General features: G+C 54.4%; 2 protein-coding genes across 2 annotated transcripts in view; one reads left to right on the plus strand and one right to left on the minus strand.

The window, feature by feature from the left end:
- Positions 1 to 3,282: 3,282 nt before the first annotated feature.
- On the plus strand, positions 3,283 to 6,326 carry ISLR (immunoglobulin superfamily containing leucine-rich repeat). The gene is made up of 2 exons (XM_006753248.2): positions 3,283 to 3,536; positions 4,338 to 6,326. Exon 2 carries the CDS (start codon positions 4,346 to 4,348, stop codon positions 5,609 to 5,611), a length of 1,266 nt encoding a protein of 421 aa, XP_006753311.1. The 5' UTR covers positions 3,283 to 3,536; positions 4,338 to 4,345; the 3' UTR covers positions 5,612 to 6,326.
- A 2,697-nt stretch (positions 6,327 to 9,023) lies between these two features.
- STRA6 (stimulated by retinoic acid 6) overlaps positions 9,024 to 18,699 on the minus strand; it is a 23,796-nt gene continuing 14,120 nt past the window's right edge. Inside the window, exons 10-18 of the mRNA XM_015561391.1 lie at positions 16,774 to 16,835; positions 15,696 to 15,858; positions 14,332 to 14,407; positions 13,034 to 13,167; positions 11,811 to 11,928; positions 11,628 to 11,729; positions 10,735 to 10,898; positions 10,292 to 10,441; positions 9,024 to 9,793 (exon numbers count right to left, since the gene is read on the minus strand). Coding sequence (XP_015416877.1) covers positions 9,624 to 9,793; positions 10,292 to 10,441; positions 10,735 to 10,898; positions 11,628 to 11,729; positions 11,811 to 11,928; positions 13,034 to 13,167; positions 14,332 to 14,407; positions 15,696 to 15,858; positions 16,774 to 16,835 — 1,139 coding nt within the window. The 3' untranslated portion in view covers positions 9,024 to 9,623. The remainder of the gene's footprint in view (positions 9,794 to 10,291; positions 10,442 to 10,734; positions 10,899 to 11,627; positions 11,730 to 11,810; positions 11,929 to 13,033; positions 13,168 to 14,331; positions 14,408 to 15,695; positions 15,859 to 16,773; positions 16,836 to 18,699) is intronic.

Below are 18,699 nucleotides of genomic sequence, written 5' to 3' on the forward strand. Positions count from 1 at the left end.
CGACCGGGAGACTGGGAGTTCGACTGCTCACTATGACATGCTCTGACCACCAAGAGGTGCCATGGAACATGGTGGACGTCAGCAACACAGTGCTGGCAGCAGGCAGCAGTGGAGGCCCTGCCAGCCCCAGTGGGCCCCAATGAGAGCAGGACAGTGGAGCAGGTGAAGAGGTGGCACCAGGCCTAAGTGCTGCAAGCAGGGGCCTAATCGCCCTGCTGATTGTCCCACAGATAGCAACCAGTGGCAGTGGCAGGGGGAGGGGCTGCTGCCTGGCCCCCAGGCACTGAGGGAGCTGGGCAGGGGGCCCAGCCCCGATTGATTACCCTGAGGGCAGGATAGTGGAGTAAGTGAGGGGGCGGCACCAGGCCAAGGCAGGGTGCCAGGCAGGGCTCCGGGGCTACAGGCTGGGGGCACGAGCTGGGGCTGCAAGTCTGGAGGTGCAAGCTGGGGCCCGATCTCCACAGGCCACCCCAAAGGACTCCATCCATGCACGAATTTGTGCACCGGATCTCTAGTGATATTATAAATGTGTAGATATAGGTTTTTTTACGAACACATGTTTTATTTTCTTCAGTAACTACCCAAGAATGAAATTGATAGGTTGCATGATAAATGCATGTTTCACTTTGTGAAGCTCCCTACTTGTTTTCCAGTGCAGCTATACCATGTTGCATTCCCCCAGCAATGTATGAGTTCCTCTGGATCCTTGATAATTTCAGTTTTAAAAAGACTTCTTTTTTCAGTCACTCTGATAGATGTATGGTGGTATTTCATTATTGTAACACTAAAGGCCAGGTGCATGAATTCGTGCACGGGTGGGGTCTGGCCAGCTCGCCCCAATGGGGCTTTTATTATAAAGGATGGAGATGCCAACTTCGTCTTTTGGTCTGAAGAAGATACCTTTCATTATGGTGGCCAGTACACCTTTGTTTGACTGTTGAACAGGTGAATAAACTAAGGAGGGATGAGGTGGGATCCAGGAAGCAAGAAATCTAATCCAAGAGGTGACAGGGAGCCTGAGTAATGGAGGAGGCCATCCCTGCGAGCTTCCGGACACAGACCTCTAAAGAAACCGAGCTGAGCGGGTCAGAGGCCCAGCGAGAGAGTTCTTCCAGAAGACAATAGAAGAGAAGTTCTTCCCTTGACGGAGGACTTTATGTGTTTACCTATGACTAGAGGAGATTCACCCAAGGAGGCCCCTGCCTAGATTAAATTAGTGATAGGTATTTTAAAAAAATAAATTAAGCTAAGCTCCCACCACCACCTCACCACCCACACCCTTCAAGAAAAAGACAAGTAGTAAGTCCAAGGAAAACAAAAGCTGTGAAAAAAAGATGATAGTAAGGGAAGAAAAAAAACAGGGAGGTAATTAAGAGGGGACCTACTTTAGCCTTGGTGGTATCAGAAGGGATGCTCTGAGGAGGTGATGTGTAATGGAAGCCTGAAATGCTAGAAGGAACCAGCTGCAGGAGAAGGGGCTGAGGTCTGGGGAGGACCTTGGCATTCTGAAGCCCTGGTGTGCTTTAGAGGAGGGGGTGGAGTGAGACTGTGAGCTCCTCAGAGCACCTGGGAGGTGGCATGGCCCTTGCATGAGTGAGATGGTGTATGAGCTGTGCAGAAGCACAGTGAAGCCCCTCTGCCAGGAAGCCCTTCCTGACTGGCACAGAAGTCGTTAATTTGCTGAACTCTGGATGTGTGTGTTTCCAGCTTCTGGTTGACCCACCAAATTTAGGACTTTCCCAAAATTCTCTAGTACAATAGTGATGATGCCAGACAGGGCTTCACCTGCAGTGGGAGGGAGCTCCGTTAGACTATCAGAATATCTTCAGCAACAGACCAGGGTGTTTTTCAGGCAGCACACTGCTTCCCAGAACTTCTGTAGCCTTGCTTTGTGGCAAGGGAATGAGGATGTGATGAGCTGGGATGGGGCTTTCTGGGGATACTTTCAGCCAAAGATGGTACCTGTTTGTCCTTGGCCATGCCAAGAGGGTAAGTTGGGGCATAAAGAGAATTCAGCCAGGTATACAGACAGAAGGAAAGGAAACTTGGGAAGGAGGATGAGGGACATGAGTAGACTTGTGCTGTGGAAAGCAAAAATATCCCATCTAGAAAGTTTTCAGGGGCTCCCTCATGTTTCTAACTTTCTTCCAGCTCTCCGGTTTGGGGCCTCTTTCTTATCCTCATTCCCTCTTCCCTTGGGCATCCTGTTTGGAGAAAAGGGGTCAGATATCCTCACCCTGAAGGCATATGCCTCTTTCTTACAGGTAGTGTTGGGCAGTGGAGCTCAGGGATTCCAAGCACCAAGGAGGCTACAGAGAATATTCCAGAAAGTGTGAAGTTCCTCAGCCTCACCTCTGCCTGCCAGGTGGGCAGTCCTGGGCAATGGAACCACCTCTGTGAACCTGGGTGTCATCTCATAGTCCCAGCAAAGGAGACAGAAGCCTAGAAGGGTATTTACACATAGGTAAACACATAAAGTCACTTCCCTGTCTGCCTCCCTGGCCCTATCCACCCTGTGCGATGGGGAGCTGGGGCTGAGGCTGGGGACCTCCCTGGACAGCAGCCTGTGTTTAGGGCAGCCCAACTGCAGAGCCAGCAGGCAGGCCTGACACAGGGGAAAAGGATGTGTTTTCTTACAAAAACAGGTTTATTTTGGTCTCACTGAAGCCTTGAAGCCCGTTGAGTGTTTCATACATTTGGGGCTTTCAGCTTTTCATTGAGACACACCCTTCACCCAAACAGGCACATGGATGCAGAGATTCCTACTCACTCCTAACACACACACGCACACACGCACGCATGCCCAAATACATGCACAAACACACACACACAGACCAAAACACACAAAGACAGTCTCACACCTACTCAAACACGAATACACTCAAACATTCCCAAACACACACAAATTCACACACAGTCTCACACCCACATCCACACAAACACACATACAAACTCATTCCCACACTGAGCTGTCACGCCCACATGTACATGCACATATAAATACACACATAACCACTTATACAGGCCCAGCTTAGAAAACGGCCTCCCATTTTTTCTTGTTTAAAGTGAGATTAGAAGTCTCTTACTTTCCTTGAGATTCAGTTTCTTACCCTTCCCACCATAAAAACCCTTCTGTCCCATCTTTTCTTGGGTCCTGTCCAGCTAGTGTGTGCCTTTAAGGAAGTTGAAGCTGCTAAAAGTGAGAGAGAAAGAAAAAAAAAAGCCAAAAAAATTTGGCATTTTCCCCCTCAAGTTTCTGGTGTCACTTATGAAACACAGGTCCTTGCTGCTGCAGAGAAGCAGTTGTTTTGCTGGAGGAAGGGAGTGTGCAGGCTGCCTGGGCTCCCTTCCTGCAGCCTTCTCTCAGCAGCTGGTCCCGGACTCTGGGTGCAGGGACCAGGCTGCCCCTTCCTCCAGCAGCCCCCTTTTCCCTTGTGCGCCCTTGGCCCTGAAGACTGTCCTGGCTAACTCTGGCCTTTGTTGCTTTCTGGTTCCATCTTGAGAAACACTCCTTGATCAAGAAAGAGTATTTGAAGGTAAGCCAGTGGGAGGAGGGCTCCAAGGGCCAGCAGGAGAAGGGGGCTGCTGGGCCCAGGGGTTCCCTGGTCATTTCCCTGTGGTTTAGGGTGCTTTGGACCTGTCCAGGGACATCTACCCCTCCTACAACCACAGCCCCAGAAATCCCAGCAGCATTTGGGCGGAGCCTCTGGCCTCGTCCAAGCCAGCTGAGAGGTCCCGGCAGGGTTTATTTAGTTAGGCAGCTGCCTGGCATAGACTTAACAGAACAGGCCCTGGGGTGATTCTGTAGAAAGGGTCTGGTGTCCACTGTGGTCAAGGCCAGTAGGAGCAAGAGGGGGCTGGGACGGACGGGGGTGGTGTGCACTGCACAGGGGCCTTGTCTGGGTTAGGGCAAAGCATACCTCTTGGGGGGCTCCGGTGGAAGGGGCTGTGGCCAGGATGCCGAACTGATGGCAGGAGGGAGGGTCTGCAGAGTGTTGGGGGAGGGGTGGACTGGAAAACACGTTTCAAGCCAGAAAATCAGCTAGGAACTGGCCAAGGCAGGGAGAGCTCTCCACTCAGAGGAGGAGCTAGGGTTCTCTTCTATCCTATTGTCACCTCTCCTGGCTGCATGACCTCGAGCAAGTCCTGGCCCCGCCTTGGGCCTCGGTTGACCGTTCTGTAAAATAAGGGTGCTGGGCTAAGTGGTGTTGGGTCTTAGCTGGCTTATGTGGGGTAGGGTCTTCTGATGGGGACGAGCTCTGGGTTGAGCTCTGGGCTGGCACGACTGTCTTCCATGGGTCCTTGGAGGCGCCTCAGTGTCATGTTCTCCCCGGCAGGAGGGAGGATGCAGGAGCTGTGTCTGCTGTGCTGGGCGGTCCTCCTGGGCCTGGGGCAGGCCTGTCCTGAGCCCTGTGACTGTGGGGAGAAGTACGGCTTCCAGATCGCCGACTGTGCCTACCGCGACCTGGAGGCTGTGCCACCTGGCTTCCCAGCCAACGTGACCACATTGAGCCTGTCAGTCAACCGGCTGCCCAGCTTGCCAGAGGGTGCCTTCAGGGAGGTGCCCCTGCTGCGGTCTCTGTGGCTGGCACACAACGAGATTCGCACAGTGGCTGCAGGCGCTCTGACCTCACTGGGCCATCTCAAGAGCCTGGACCTCAGCCACAACCTCATCTCTGACTTTGCCTGGAGCAACCTGTACAACCTCAGCGCCCTCCAGTTACTCAAGATGAACAGCAATGAGCTGACCTTCATCCCCCGAGATGCCTTCCGCAGTCTTCATGCCCTGAGCTCACTGCAGCTCAATCACAACCGCTTGCACACACTGGCTGAGGGTACCTTTGCACCGCTCACTGTACTGTCCCACCTGCAGATCAATAACAACCCTTTCCAGTGTACCTGCGGCATCATGTGGTTCAAGACATGGGCCCTGACCACAGCCGCATCCATCCCAGAGCAGGACAACATCACCTGCACTTCGCCCGATGTGCTGAAGGGCACACCGCTGACCCGCCTGCTGCCACTGCCTTGTTCGGCACCCTTGGTGCAACTCACCTACCAGCCCAGCCAGGATGGTGCCGAGCTGCGACCTGGCTTCATGCTGGCGCTCTATTGTGCTGTGGAGGGGCAGCCGGCCCCGCAGCTTCACTGGCACATCCAGACGCCTGGTGGCACGGTGGAGATCACCAGCCCCAACGTGGGTGCTGATGGGCATGCCCCGGCAGCCAGCAGCCAGCCACGCTTCCAGGCCTTTGCCAATGGCAGCCTGTTCATCCCTGACTTTGGCAAGCCGGAGGAAGGCACCTACAGCTGCCTGGCCACCAATGAGCTGGGCAGTGCAGAGAGCTCGGTGAACGTGGCACTAGCTACTCCGGGCGAGGATGTGTTGCGGCGCAGGTTCCATGGCAAAGCTGCGGAGGGTAAGGGCTGCTATACGGTTGACAACGAGGTGCAGCCGTCAGGTCCTGAGGACAACGTGGTCATCATTTACCTCAGCCGCACTGGAGGCCAGGAGGCTGCAGAAGCAGGGGGCGGGGTCTTTGGGCAGCAGCCTCCAGGCCTGCTTCTGCTGGGCCAGAGCCTCCTCCTCCTCCTCTTCACTTCCTTCTAGCTCCTCCGCCACCCAGCTGAGCTGCAGCAGCCCCCTTGACTCCTCCCCCTGACTTTGTGGATGTCCAGGCAGGGGTCTGGGGCTGGCAGCTCCCAAGACCTGCGTGAGGGATATCACATCTTCCTACCTCCCCTTATATTCTCTTCCAGGACACTCGCCACATCCACTTCTAGACTCCCTCAATGCTAGTGACTAGGTCAGAATTGGATCCCATAACTCGTGGGTCTTCAGTATTCCTTGCTGCTAACCACATGGCCCATGTCCCCCTGTGTAGGCAGCATGCTAACAGGGTACTACCCTACAACTGGGCAAGGTCTCACGGATGGAATCCAGGGACTGGGACTGACCAGCTGGCGAAGGCTGGGGGCTTAGGCCTTGGCAGGGAAATAGCCTGAAGTAGACAGGGCACAGGAGAAAGAAATGGGATATAGGGGCAGAGGCTGGTGTGGCTTTGAGACTCTCCGTGACCTGCTTGAGCTCCTGCTGCCCTGGGGCGTTCCCTAATGACTTGGGGGCTCCAAATTCTCTGTCCCCGTCTCAGACAGGACTGGAGGATCTGGGGGTCTTCCTCTTTTCACCCTTCCTCCTTTAGCCTCTGCCCTGCCATCCTGGACATCTGCTTTGCCTCTCTCTCCAAGTGTGCACCTGTAGCCTAGCCCTCTGAGGCGGCCAGTCAGCCTGGGGACAGCGGAGGAATAAATAGCATTTCTGATGCTCCCTGTGTCTGCCTGGAGTTTCATCTGATCTAGAAGCCCCTGTCAAGGGTAGGACCAGGAGCTGGAGAGTCAGGGTGGCCAGCCGGCCTGTCCACATGGAACGGGTCTGTGAGACACACACTGACTATGCGGCAGGCAGTAGCATGGGTGGCCCAGTGGTGGGTGAGAGGCTGGGTCCCCAGCTGAGCTGAGTTGCAGATGTCCCTCCCCCCAAATTAGCCCATGAGACAAATGGGGACACTAGCTACTGAGGCTTCCCTGGGACCCTGAGTGGTGCTGTATGCAGTAAGGGTGTGAGGAGGCATTGTAGAGGCGGGGAAAGAGCCTGGATTGTGGTCCTCTTCCTGGTCCAGTCCATGGAAGAGATGTCAGGGAGTGTAGATGGAAGGGGGACAGGCTATGCAAGATGAAGAATTGAGAGAAGGGAGGGGATGGGGGACATAGGACATAGAGGAGAGAGGACGGAGGGAAGAAAAAGGACCCAGGAGACTGAGGAGAACAGATTTGAGGGAGAAGCCAAAGGAAATGGATGTCCTTCCTCTCACCATTCAGGAAGAGGAAACGGCATTTCTGGAGGAAAGTCCTTTCGTAGGAGTCTTTCCCCCACAGAACAGATGGACCAGTAACTGTCTTGGGGGAGGGGGCAGGTAGGATGAGGGCCTGGCAACAGCCTACAGATCTCTCAGAATGGGGAGTAGGTAGATGGGGTCAGGACCTGGGGACTATAAGAACCCTGTCTCTGTGCTGGGTGAGATGTATCTCCCCTCTGCTTCCATCCCCATCCCTTTCCAAATTGAAGGGCGCTACACATAGGATGACTCCATGGGAGAGACTCTGCCACCTTTGCCCAGAGCTCTTAGGGCTGCTGAGCGCAGCAAAGTAGAGGCAGGGAGACCAAGGAGCCTGGGGTAGCAGCTATGAGCCTTGGAGGCTGGCCAGCCTCCCTTCCCCCTCCTCCTGGTCTGCATTGGGCACTCCTCCACCCCCTCTTCAGCCTGCAGCTCCCACTGAACAGATGACACCAGCAGCACATGTCAAGGACTGCATATCTGGTGGAAAAAACAGCAAGAAAAAGCTGAGCCCCTGTGCTGTGCCACCTTAAAAAAGTCACTACCCATCTCTGGACTTGAATTTCCTTAGGGAAAAAAAAGACAGGCCCTGTCTCAGTTGGTTGGAGTATTGTCCTATACAGGGAAAGGCAACCAATCAGTGTTCCTCTCTCCCTCTCTCTCTTTCTCTCCCCCTTCCTCTCTCTCTAAAAAAAAAAAATCAATAAAAACATATCCTCAAGTGAAAATTAAAAAGTCATATTTCTGAATAAAAGAAATGAATGAGTACAATTTTTTTAAAAAGATGAGGTAGGACATGGTAATGCTTAAGAGTCCAGTTGACTCTGGTTCGCTAAGGCTTGATAACCCTAACCTGACTTGGACCTCTGATGTCTCTGGCTCCATTCACAGTTGAGCAGGCCTGGCTTTTTGGACTAGGACATGTGCCCAAGACCTGAGTCAGGGGTGACTGGGGAACAGCTGTGCTCCAAATGAAGTGGCTACTCTCCTGCTTTAGTCACCCATGGCGCCCACTGCCTTGAGATGAAGCTCTGAGTTCCCCAGCCAAGTATTCATGGCCACTCTGACTGGCTCTCCCAGGTCTCCGCTCCCCTCCCGGTCTCCCTTAGAACTAATGACTTGTTCTTTAAATTTTCTGTGATGAGTCTTCCTCTGCACCCCTATTCATGCTGTTCCCTTGGTCTGGACACTGTTCCCCTCTTCCTTACTTGGCTATGTCAGCCTTTGAGACGGCTTAGGTACCACATCCTCCAGAAAGCCTTCCTGGATGCCCTGCCCCTGCTTCCCAGTGCACACGATGCCCCCTCCTCTGGCTCCCACAGCGCTGGGCGTCCAGTGTCCCAGCTTGATCACACTCTGTTGTGACTGGTTCCTTGTTAAGGGCTGAGACCCAGTCTGCCCTCTCCTCCCTGTGATCCTGTCAGTCACGGACACAGGGCCAGGAAGACATTTTTCACGGCTGCAGTGGGGTCAGAGCCTGCCTTCTTTGCCCTCCTCACAGGCAGCCTTGAAGGCGGATCCCAGCTCCCTGGTCCTGCCCCTGGTTTCATGTGTGTTTGGGGCTGTAGGAACATGGAGGAGGAGTTGGCCTCCACTAATTGTGCAGACATTTTTTTAGGCCCCACTGATACTGATCTCTGGAGTGGCCACATTTCCCTCACCCTCTGTAGCCCCAGCCCACAAATGGGCCCACACCCTCACCTACACAGCTTCCGACCTCCACCAGTCTCCAGCAGGGAAAGGGCCACTTCCCGACCCCCCACTGCCCTTCCCCTTTGCATCCTTGTTCTTCCACCATCAGGGCAGCTCCCTCACTGCACGCCCCCACCTCCACACCTTAATTCACATTGTCCCCATCTTCCTTAAATCTCTTCTGCTCCCCAAGTCCTGCTCATTCTTGAGGACCCTGAATAAGTCCTACTTTCTAAAGCCACTGCCCCCATGGCTCAAGGGTGGCACATAGGGTTCCTAATTTCTCCACCACCCAAAGGGATGCGGCTAGTGGGAGGGTCTTCTCTGCCCCAACCCAGGGGGCCCAGCCCAGCATGTGACCAGAATACCCATCCCCACCCAAGCCCCATAAAATCGTGTGGGCAGTTTTCCCCACGTGACCCCTACAGAGGACTATTTCTCAAGGACAAGTTTATTGCAGGGAGCACACTGACCTCTTTTATAATATCTAAAGGCATACCAACTAGAAAAATATCAGCTCTCAAGTGTGGGCAGCTTGGTGTGGGGCCTTGTGCGAGCTCTGACTTTGTTGCCAGTAGGATCCCACTCGCTTTCTCCTGGGCTGCTGGAGCGAGGCTGTCCCAGCTAGAATCACCAATCCAGGTCAGCAGAAAGCTTCAGTGAGGCCCTGGAGGCTGGCAGCAGGGCCAGTGAGGGGAGGGACCTGGATATAGCTTTTCTGGCTCCATTGGCTCCTGGACCAAGGGCCTAAACCATTGATTGCTTTCTTCAGAGCCCTTAGCTTCCCAAGGCCAAGGGAGCAGAATAGAGCCCTCTCTCAAGGCTCACAATGCAGACAACCTCCACTCAACCACAGTGACCTCCAGCCTTGGGGGCTGGTCACTGGGATCCTGATCCTGGGACCTGCTGGCAGAGCTGGTGCTAAGCTAAGAGCCTACCATGGTTGGGGCAATGCTGGGAGAACCAGGGAAGGGATGGGCTGGGAAGAGGGGAAGCAAGCGCACAGATGGAGACACATGCCTTGGCGTTCCCTCCTCAGGGCTGGGTGCCATTGGCCCGGGCACCTGACAGGGCCCTCTTCCGGAAGGTCTGTAGGGCTGGATTGTGCAGCAGCGTGTAGGTCAGACCCCAGCGAGCCCTGCCTTGGCGGGCTCTGGGCCCTGTTCCCTTGGCCACAGGGTCATTGATCTGCAGCAGCTGCATCCCTGAGAAGGGGAGACCTTCTGTGAGTCACACAGCAAACCCAGCCAAGCCCACTGCACCCAGTCCTGAACACAGTCTGAAAATCCCCTGGGTGAGTGGAGGAGGCTGGTGAGACTGGAGTTCCAGCTTAGTGTCCTCCTCCCCACTACACACTTCCCAGACAGTACGGGACAGACTGCCTGAGAGGGAGAGGTGGAGGGTGGCCCATGGTGGGGGAAGACAGAGCTCCTTGGCAAGATGGCCATCTCCTTCTCTGTGAGAGGATGTGCGAGCATGCAGAGGGAGAAAGGGTGTGCATGGGCGCACGTGCATGTACATGGTGGAAAAAATTACCAAAATGGACCAGGAAAATTCTCACTTCCTCTCTCCCATAGGCAGCTCAGGAACAGAAAGTGAGCATTTTCCTGCTCAGTGGTGCATGTTGGGGAGGGATGTATCCCTCCTTCCTGGGAGAAGCTGTGGGTGGGCTCAACTCTCCCAACCCCAAAGGGAAGGTGCACCTTCTTCTTCCATTCCAAGTCTGAGGCCATCCTGGGGGGCCGGATGGGGCCGGGGCTTCTGTGTTCGCAGGAGCAGGGTACAGAAGGCTATCATGCCTGGATGCGACTGGTTGACTTCAATCTTCAAGAAGTTGCAGTATGTGCGATAGCCTGGGGTGGGCGGGGGATGGTGGCGCTCAGACAGAAGGGCCCAGATAGTCCCTCACACACACACCTACACACACACACACACACACACACACACACGCACCCTGCACACTCTGCATGAAAGCACATAGACACACATGCACTGCACATGGGCCCCTGCACACACCGATGTGGCAGTCCCAGACATCCTCAGAGAAGATTTGAACATAAACCAGGTCAGGGCATCAGGGCAGACCCTCCCTTACAGCTTGGGCAGCCTGAGCAACCCCCACCCTGGCCCTGCCCTGTGACCTTACCAGGGTCAAGAGTGGCAGCTCCAGGTGGCAGCAGGCTGAGGTCCATCTGACCAAGGTGGACAGCATTGTAGAGGGCAGAGAGGACCACTCGCCAGATGGCCACCATGACGCCCACCAGCACGTTGATGGGGAAGAGAAGGAAGGTGGCTGCATAGAGTGCGCAGCTAGGGTGAGGGAGAAGCAAGGCTAAGTCAGGCCCCCACACCCCCAGCCCCTTCCTCAGCTGATGACCACAGCTGATGTGTACTTATTGAGTACCTGCTATTTATTGAGTATACTTTGTATGCACCCCATCCTGTACTGGTCCAACTCTCAACCCAGCTGGCCCTCCTCACCACTCTGGGAGACAGGCCATGTACTCCCTCCTATAGAAGGGAAACTGAGGCCCAGAGAAATTGGGTGACTTAGCTAAAGCTGCCTAGCTAGTCAGTGTCAGAGTTAGGGTTTAAGTTCAGTTCCACCTGGATCTTTCCATGACCCCAGTGTCTCCCACCTCCCTTCTCTGGTTCCCTTGTCCATTGACTCCGAGTCTCCCTTGGGGCCAAGGTCTGCCCACAGCCTTACCATCTAACAGGGAATTAATGTTTCTGTTAATCTCCTTCCTGCAAAGAGGGAGGCACATGGTGTGGAGGGCATAGAGGATCCAGGGGAGAGTAACGTTGATCTCGAAGCAGGAAAGGCTATGGGGTGACGCTGGCCCTGTGACAGATGTATGTGGAGTAGGCTTGGCCACTGCCCCATTCTCTGTGGGTAAGGCAATCTCTGTTTACTACCCACTGGGCTCCCTGACAGAGAAGGGAGAGATGGCAGTAGAGGAGGAAGGACACAGCTAAAGACACGAAGGAGAAGAGGCTGACGACCTGAAAGAGCCACAAACCCAAGAGCTGCCTTACCGGTTGGTCAGCTCTGGCCATCCATGGTGAGTCTTCAGAAAGACCCAGTGGGATGCCATGTTCTGCAGAGTTACAGCCAAGGCCAAGGTCAGCCAGAAAGGCCTGCAGGTGGAGTGGGAGGTGTCACTGTTAGTGGCCCTCTGGGAAGGGGTCCTAGAGCCCTCAGCCCTTTGCCTCTCTTACCACAAGGACCCCAGTGATTGGAGGAGCAGAAGGTTACTGCCATGGAGCACAGGCATAAACACCAGGAAGGCCAGGGCCATGGTCCCCAGGAAGAAGATGATCTGCTGTGTCAGGAGCCCTGCCAGGATGAGGAGGGGACAGACATCAGCCTCTGCAGGACCCAGACCACCCCTGGCACTCCCAGGAGCCAAAGACCTTGGAATTGGGCAGACCTGATTTCAGATCCCTGTTCTGATGCCTCGCTGTGCCATCTTGAGCAAGTTAGTTTACATTTCTGAGCTTTGGTTTCTCCCTCTGTAAAATGGGGAGAGTGGCCCCTACCACACAGGGCTGTTGTGAGGACCCAATGAGATTATGTCTGTGCAACCCTTTGAAAACCAGTAGGTGCTTTGTCAATGTTATTTTCCCTCCGTTGCCGCTGAGTCCTTGGGGAGCGGACTACATTTTAGAGTAATGCTTGCGCTCTTACTGGCCAGAGTCCGGAACACAGTAGGCGCCCCACAGTTGTCTAATGAAACAACTGCTAATGGTTTATGTGGGGACATGTGTACAAGAGGGCTTGTGAGGGACAAAGTCCACTGAGATGATCAAATCTACTCCTTGGTCATCCTTCTGCCCTTCTGGAGTGCAGGGTGAGAACTGAAGGAACCAGCAGGGAGAGAAAGCTGCCCTGGCTCTCACAACACTGACCCATCTTCCCTGAACGTCAGAGGCTTTATTCACCACAGGGCCCTGGGGAGAACCAGAAAGTTAGGAGCTGGGAACATCCTGGGACTTAATCTAGTCCAACTCCCTCAAGAACAGACCCCCTTTGCAATCCCCATCTATGGCCATGGAATCCTGCCTGCGTAACCCCAGTGACATAGATCTCATTGCCTCCTGAGACAGCCCATCATGGCATAGCCCTCCCTCACACAAGCAGGACTGTACCTCCTTAAGCTTCCCACCTTCCAGCCCTGGGTCTACCCGCTGTGTAAACAGCTCGTGGCACCCCGGGACCATGCTCATGTTAGGGGCATCCTTTCCCCAAGGGCTCCTGTGTCCCCTACCCCCACCCGAGTGAGCCTCCTGAGTGCAGGGAAGGCCAGGCGGGTCCCTCTTTTCACTCTTATCCCAGAACTTGCCCCAGCACAGGCAGACAGTCAAGAACTGCTGACCACTCTCCCCTCACTCACTGGGGCCAGTGTCTGGGGCCAGTGAAGGCCCAGCAGGGTGGGGCTCACCAAGGCAGGTAAAAGCAGTCTGGTAAGCGCTGAAGTTCATCCAACAGAATATGGCCTGGCGAGAGGGGTGAGGGCTCTGAGGCAGGGGGCCAAGGTCCAGGGCAGCCCCTCGGTGTAGCGCTTGCAGATTGGCCCTGGGATGAGGGTGAGAAGGCAGGGATCTCAGGAGCACATATACTCCCTAAATTCTTCCTCTAGGCTAGCCACTGGCTGAACTCTCAGTCTAATTACAACCCAAAGGCAGGGAAGCTCAGGGCTGTGGGAACCCAGTGGAGGCTACTAAGCCAGCCATGGGCGGTCAGGGAGGGCTTCCCAGAGGAGGCAAGGTCTGACTAGAGAGTCTTAAAGGATAAATAAGAGTAAGAGTAAGCTGGTGAGGTGGAGATCTAGGGAAACAAATTCAGGCTGAAGGTTCAATGTGAGCCAAGTCAGAAAAGTGAGAAACAACAGAAGAGATGGAAAGTGACTCACAGCTTGGCCATCAGAGTGGGGGGCAAGGTTCCCCATCTATGGCCATGGACCCTGCTTGCATACCTCCAGTGACATGGATCTCATTACCTCCTGAGACAGCCCATATTGGCACTCAAGCAGGAATGTGCTGAACATAATGCAATGCAGAGGCTTGAGGGCCTGGAATGCCAGCCTCAGTAGGGCTACCCCTGTGAGGAAAGATCCCTGTGGGACAACCTCTGAGGCCCGATGAATGTGCAGGTCATAGGAACCAGTTCTCTGACATGGACCACCCCTCCCTCCCAACTAGAACCTCCTCTCCCTCTCTGCTCACATTTCCTCAGTGCTCCTTATCATTTACATGAACGGGCAAGGCGGGCAGCCTGACATTCAATGTCCCGTAATAATCTCTCCAGTGCCGGTCAGACCACCCCCTCACCCACACTCACAAGCATCAGGCTCACCCAGCCTCTGTGCCCTTGTCATGCAGTTCTCCTGCTCATGGCACCCTTCCTCCCTCAGCTCCTTCATCCTCTCCCATTCCCAGGTGCCTCCTATCAAATCCAGCCCACCCGGGTGGCCCCGCTCAGTATGGACAAACTCACACTTCAGCCCTCTCAGTCAGGATCTAGAATCATTCACAGATGGTTACCCACTCAGATTGAACCGCCCAGCTTCTCTGCCCAACACAGGGCAGCTGACTCAGTGGCAACCTGGGCCTGCAGAGACCCTCCCTCCCTCTAGCCCCAGGGCTTTCCCCACAGCCCGTCTGAGTCAGGGGTCCTACAAGCCCATTGATGCTGACCTCCTCCCCGCATCCACAATGAGGGACAGAGCCAGCCACTGACCTGTGTGTCACCAGCGAGCGGGTCAGCATGAGGAAGGTGAGTGAGCAGGACAGGACCAAGGCTGAGATGTAGCAAACTGGAGGGTGAAGAAGAAGCAAAGTGGGAGGCCATGCCTGGAGGCTCTCCTGGCAGCCTCCAAACTGCTACCAGGGTGTGCCTGGAGGGAGTTACCCTGCCACCACCGCCCCGACTGTGAGCAGAAGCCTCTTGCCACATTCCCTGTTCTCAGACCCAGTGGAAGCTGACAGCCCGGCTGGTCTATGGTGCCAGGTGACAGAGTGGCCAAGATGAGGAGAGGCCCCCTCTGAGGTTGTAGACTTGATCCTCACCCGGGTCTTGCTTCGTCCATTGCTATGAGACTTTCAGTGAGAGATGCATTCAACCTGGCATCTGCCTCCAGCTCCACTGCTCCCTGATCGTGTAGCCTCCAGGTGTCATTTAATCTCCCACCCTAGCTTGCTAATGCCGGGCACCCTACTGTGCTGCCCATCTCACAGCATGATGTGAGCATGAAATCCCATGTAGGCCTGCATCAATGGCCTTTGTTCCAGGCACGAGGATGCACATGCACTTCAGTGTGGCCTGAGTCCATCAGAATGAGGGGAGGTGACCACTGCTACCCATCTCTACCCCATCCCCCTGGCCACCCAAGCCATGAGCACAGATCATGAGTTTGCTGTCTCACCAGCAGCTGGGAGAGAATGCTTGGTTGTGAGAAGCCTGGTAATGAAGCAGAGCGAGGATGGAGGCTGTACCCCTTCCACCTTACATCCACACCCAGCCTTGCCCTGCACCTTCAAAGCAGCCCTACAGGAGAAGCACGTGAAAACATGGAACCAAGAAAGAGGCCGAGACTCTGAGAGGTCTGCCCCACCAGCCGCACTGTAGGAAGTGGTAGAGCCAGAAGTGTAACCATTCCCAAGCAGACCCAGAAAGAGCCAGGGTGCCTACACCCTGCTCTCCTCAGCCAGCCCAGGGAAGTGATCCTGGTTTCCTGTTCCACAGGAGCAGAGCCGGTGGTTGAGGGGCAGGGAGTGCAAATGCACGTGGAAAAAGCAAGCACTGGTTCCACATTAACTACAGGTGCTGGGAAGGCACTGGCAGCATGCTCGGATCACCTGGAGATATTAGAAGCCCCATGGCCCAAGCTACACCCCCAGCTAATTAAATCAGAAGTTCTGGGGATGGGTCCCAGGCATTAGCTTTTGTAAAAACAACTCTGGCGATTCTGGCATGCAGCCAGCATTGAGAACCACTGTAATGGGGGCTTTCAGAAGATAGAGCCTTAAAGGTTTATTTCAATAAGCAATTGAGTGAAATCAACCAATTGACATGTATAGAGTGCCTGCTACAGTGGTTCTCACCTTCCAGAGCCCACAGGTGGTACTTCACCAGCTCCACCACCTCCTGCCTGTCCTCTGAGAGCACAATCCCAAAACCGGCCAGCAGGTAGGAGACGTCCGTGGTGATCCCCGCCCTCACTTTCTGGATGGTGGGTACCACACCCACCAGCAGCAGCAGGGCCACCTGGAAGAACCCCAGAATGAGAGCACCAGGGTCTGGCTGTGCCGAACCAGGCACTCCCATTCCAGGAAAAGTGTTTTCTGAGTCACAGGGAAGACTCTAGGGAGCACACTGGCTGCATCGTTCCTGGCACCCATCAGTGTTCTGATCTGCCCCCAAGAACAGTGTCCTCATGCCTGTGGTCAGCATGTTACAAACAGATCCAATCTTAGCTAATAGGCCAGAGGTGTGCTTTCAGGCGGCACAACTGTACATCTACGCCTGTCTGTCAGTCTATATCAGTTATCTATCTTAAATTTCAGAATATAAAATTTCCAACTTTTCTACATTGGAGAAGGCAAAGTGTCTTATAAATGAGCAGAGGCATTGGAGCTGGACAGGCTTGGATTCAGACATTGGCTGCCCTGAGATATTAGCTGTAGGAACTTGGCCAAGTCAAATTCACCTCTCTGAGCTTTCATTTCTCCCCTCTGTAAAACAGAGAAAAATCATACCCACCTCCTGAGATTTGGGTTGGTTGGTTGGTTTTTAAGGGGTGGTGGTGTTGGTAGTGGGGATTTATCAAACACATGTTATTTCACTAAATCTTCTCAAATTCCCAAAGATGAAGGTAATTTCTTCCACTTTTAGCTGAGCCAATGGGTTTAAGGAGGTTGACTAACTTAAGCAAGTCACACAGGAGGTAAATAATGAAGCTAGGATGTAAACCCTTGTTCATGTGACTCCAAAACTCATGCTCTGACTCTGTGTGAGTCCAAAAAGAGCTAATGCCTTCTCCCTCTGGGTAGGCCAGCGTTCCCAAGACATCAGAAGCAGCTGGGCAGGATTGTGGGCCACGCTTTTGGAGAGCTGAGCTGGGCCTGAGCCATTTAGACTTGGGAGTTCGGAGGCAAATGGCACTGCAGAGGCAGGACATACCTGGTAAATGGCCGTCCCTGTCAGGGTGGCTGAAAGCACAAGCGTCAGTGGGAGTCGGAATCCTGCAGTTCCCAAAAAGAAGGGCATGGTGAGCCTAGCACCACCCAGGCCCAGGAGCTCCCACACCTCCCCAGAGGCCCAGGAAAAGGGCCAGGGCTTATAGGACCCTGGACCACCAAGGCCAAGTCAGGCCAGGGGCTTGGGGCTGTTCTTCCTGATGGCAGAGTTCTGAGGGTGTCAGCTCCTGCCACTGCAGCTGCTTTGTGCATGGGAAGGGGGAGGTCACCTGTCACTCTGGACCTCAGCTCCCCACTCCATACCTCGCTGTGGAGTGTAGATGTAGTGTCTGAAGCAGATCCAGGCCTGAGACAGGAAGCCATGCTTGGATGTGTGGGAGCTGCAGAAAGACCCAGGAAGTGGAGGGGACTCAGGGGAAGCCCCTGCCCTGAGACCCAGAGTTTTGTCAATTCCTCATCTCTGCCCCACAAGCCTGCCCATTGCCAGCCTCCCAAACAAGCCTGCCTAGCCAGCCCTGCCCACTGGCCCAGAGGGTGTGCCTAGAACCTCACCTGCTTCTCAGCTTCTTCAGGCAAAGGAGGGTCCTCAGATATTCCTCAGGGTAGCTGCTTTGCAGCCGCTGGGGGGACAGACAGATGAAACCTGCCTTGAACCATCCCTGGGGCCCTGGCTTAAGGTGCCACAGTGGGTGCCCAGGAGGTGCTCCATACAAACCTCCTGGTTGTGGAGGAGTGCAGAGAATGGCCAACCTGTGGGATGAGGCCCATATCCCCCCAGCACTGCCCTTTCCTCCTCCATAAATACAAGATTAATTGGTCTCCTATCTAAGAACACTCAATGCTGGGAAGTTCTTCCTAAAGTCTAGCTCCAACCCTCTCCTGCTTTACTCAGTCACATCTCATCATTGTTTCCCCCTTTGCCCTCAGACCTCTGCTGAGACTGAGGCAAAGAGAGCCTATGTTCCATGGGCACATCCCTGACCAGGACGCAGGATGGGGCTCTTCCAGGTCAGATGCCCAGGCCTCTCCTTCTACTCAAGGGAGAGAACAAGGGTAACAGGATTTGTCTAAGCCACATTCCAGGCCTTAAGCTGACTTCCAAGTGGCAGAGACCAATGGGAACAGGGGGTGAATCCCTGCCCCCATTATTAGGAGAATATAGGCCATTGTCACCTGTTGCCATAGCAACTCCAGGATCCAGGACAGGTGTGAGTCAGCTCAAAGCTTGGCTGTGTCCTTTGAGGCTTAAACCTCTTTGACTAAGGGCCAAAGAGGATTGTATTTCTCCCAAGACTTCTCAAGAGGAAACACATGCAATAGGGGGAGAGGCAAGGCAGAGAAGATGCCTGGAAGAGGAGGGGGACAGATTCAGCAAGGTAGAGCCTGGTGCACGTGTATCCTGGGGAGCTGCTCCCCTCTTCTAAGCCAGCTGTAAGAATGAGGGGACAACAGGCTTCCCTAGAGGATAAGGAGGAAGCAGTGACACTGCTGTTGCTCTATGAAAGCTAAACCTAGTCAGGTGAGCCCATGGGGACCCGGGGTGGCCCCTGTAGAACCTGAGCCCACTCTGACCTCTTCTCCTCTCATCCTCCTTCCTCCTCAAGGACCTCGCTCCTTCTTGAGCTTCAGTCCCAGGCCCTCTCCTGAGCTCCAGGTCATGGTTCAGCTGCTCATCAGACCCTCATAATGCAAACTGACACAACTGTGCATGGTCCCCTGCACTCCTGCTCTCATCCAGTGCTCCATATGTCAGCAATGGCACCACCGCCTCCCTGCTCTGACCTGGATGCCATCCTTCAAGCCTTTCCCCCCACACTGAAAACTAACCAGACTTTTCCTCTGTGTCCTCAGACTTTCTTAAGGGCCTCTGTGGAGCAATTTCCTCTTCCTTCTCTTTCACCAGGCAGAG

This window comes from Myotis davidii, unplaced genomic scaffold (genome assembly GCF_000327345.1).
Source record: "Myotis davidii unplaced genomic scaffold, ASM32734v1 scaffold131, whole genome shotgun sequence".
NCBI lineage: Eukaryota > Metazoa > Chordata > Mammalia > Chiroptera > Vespertilionidae > Myotis > Myotis davidii.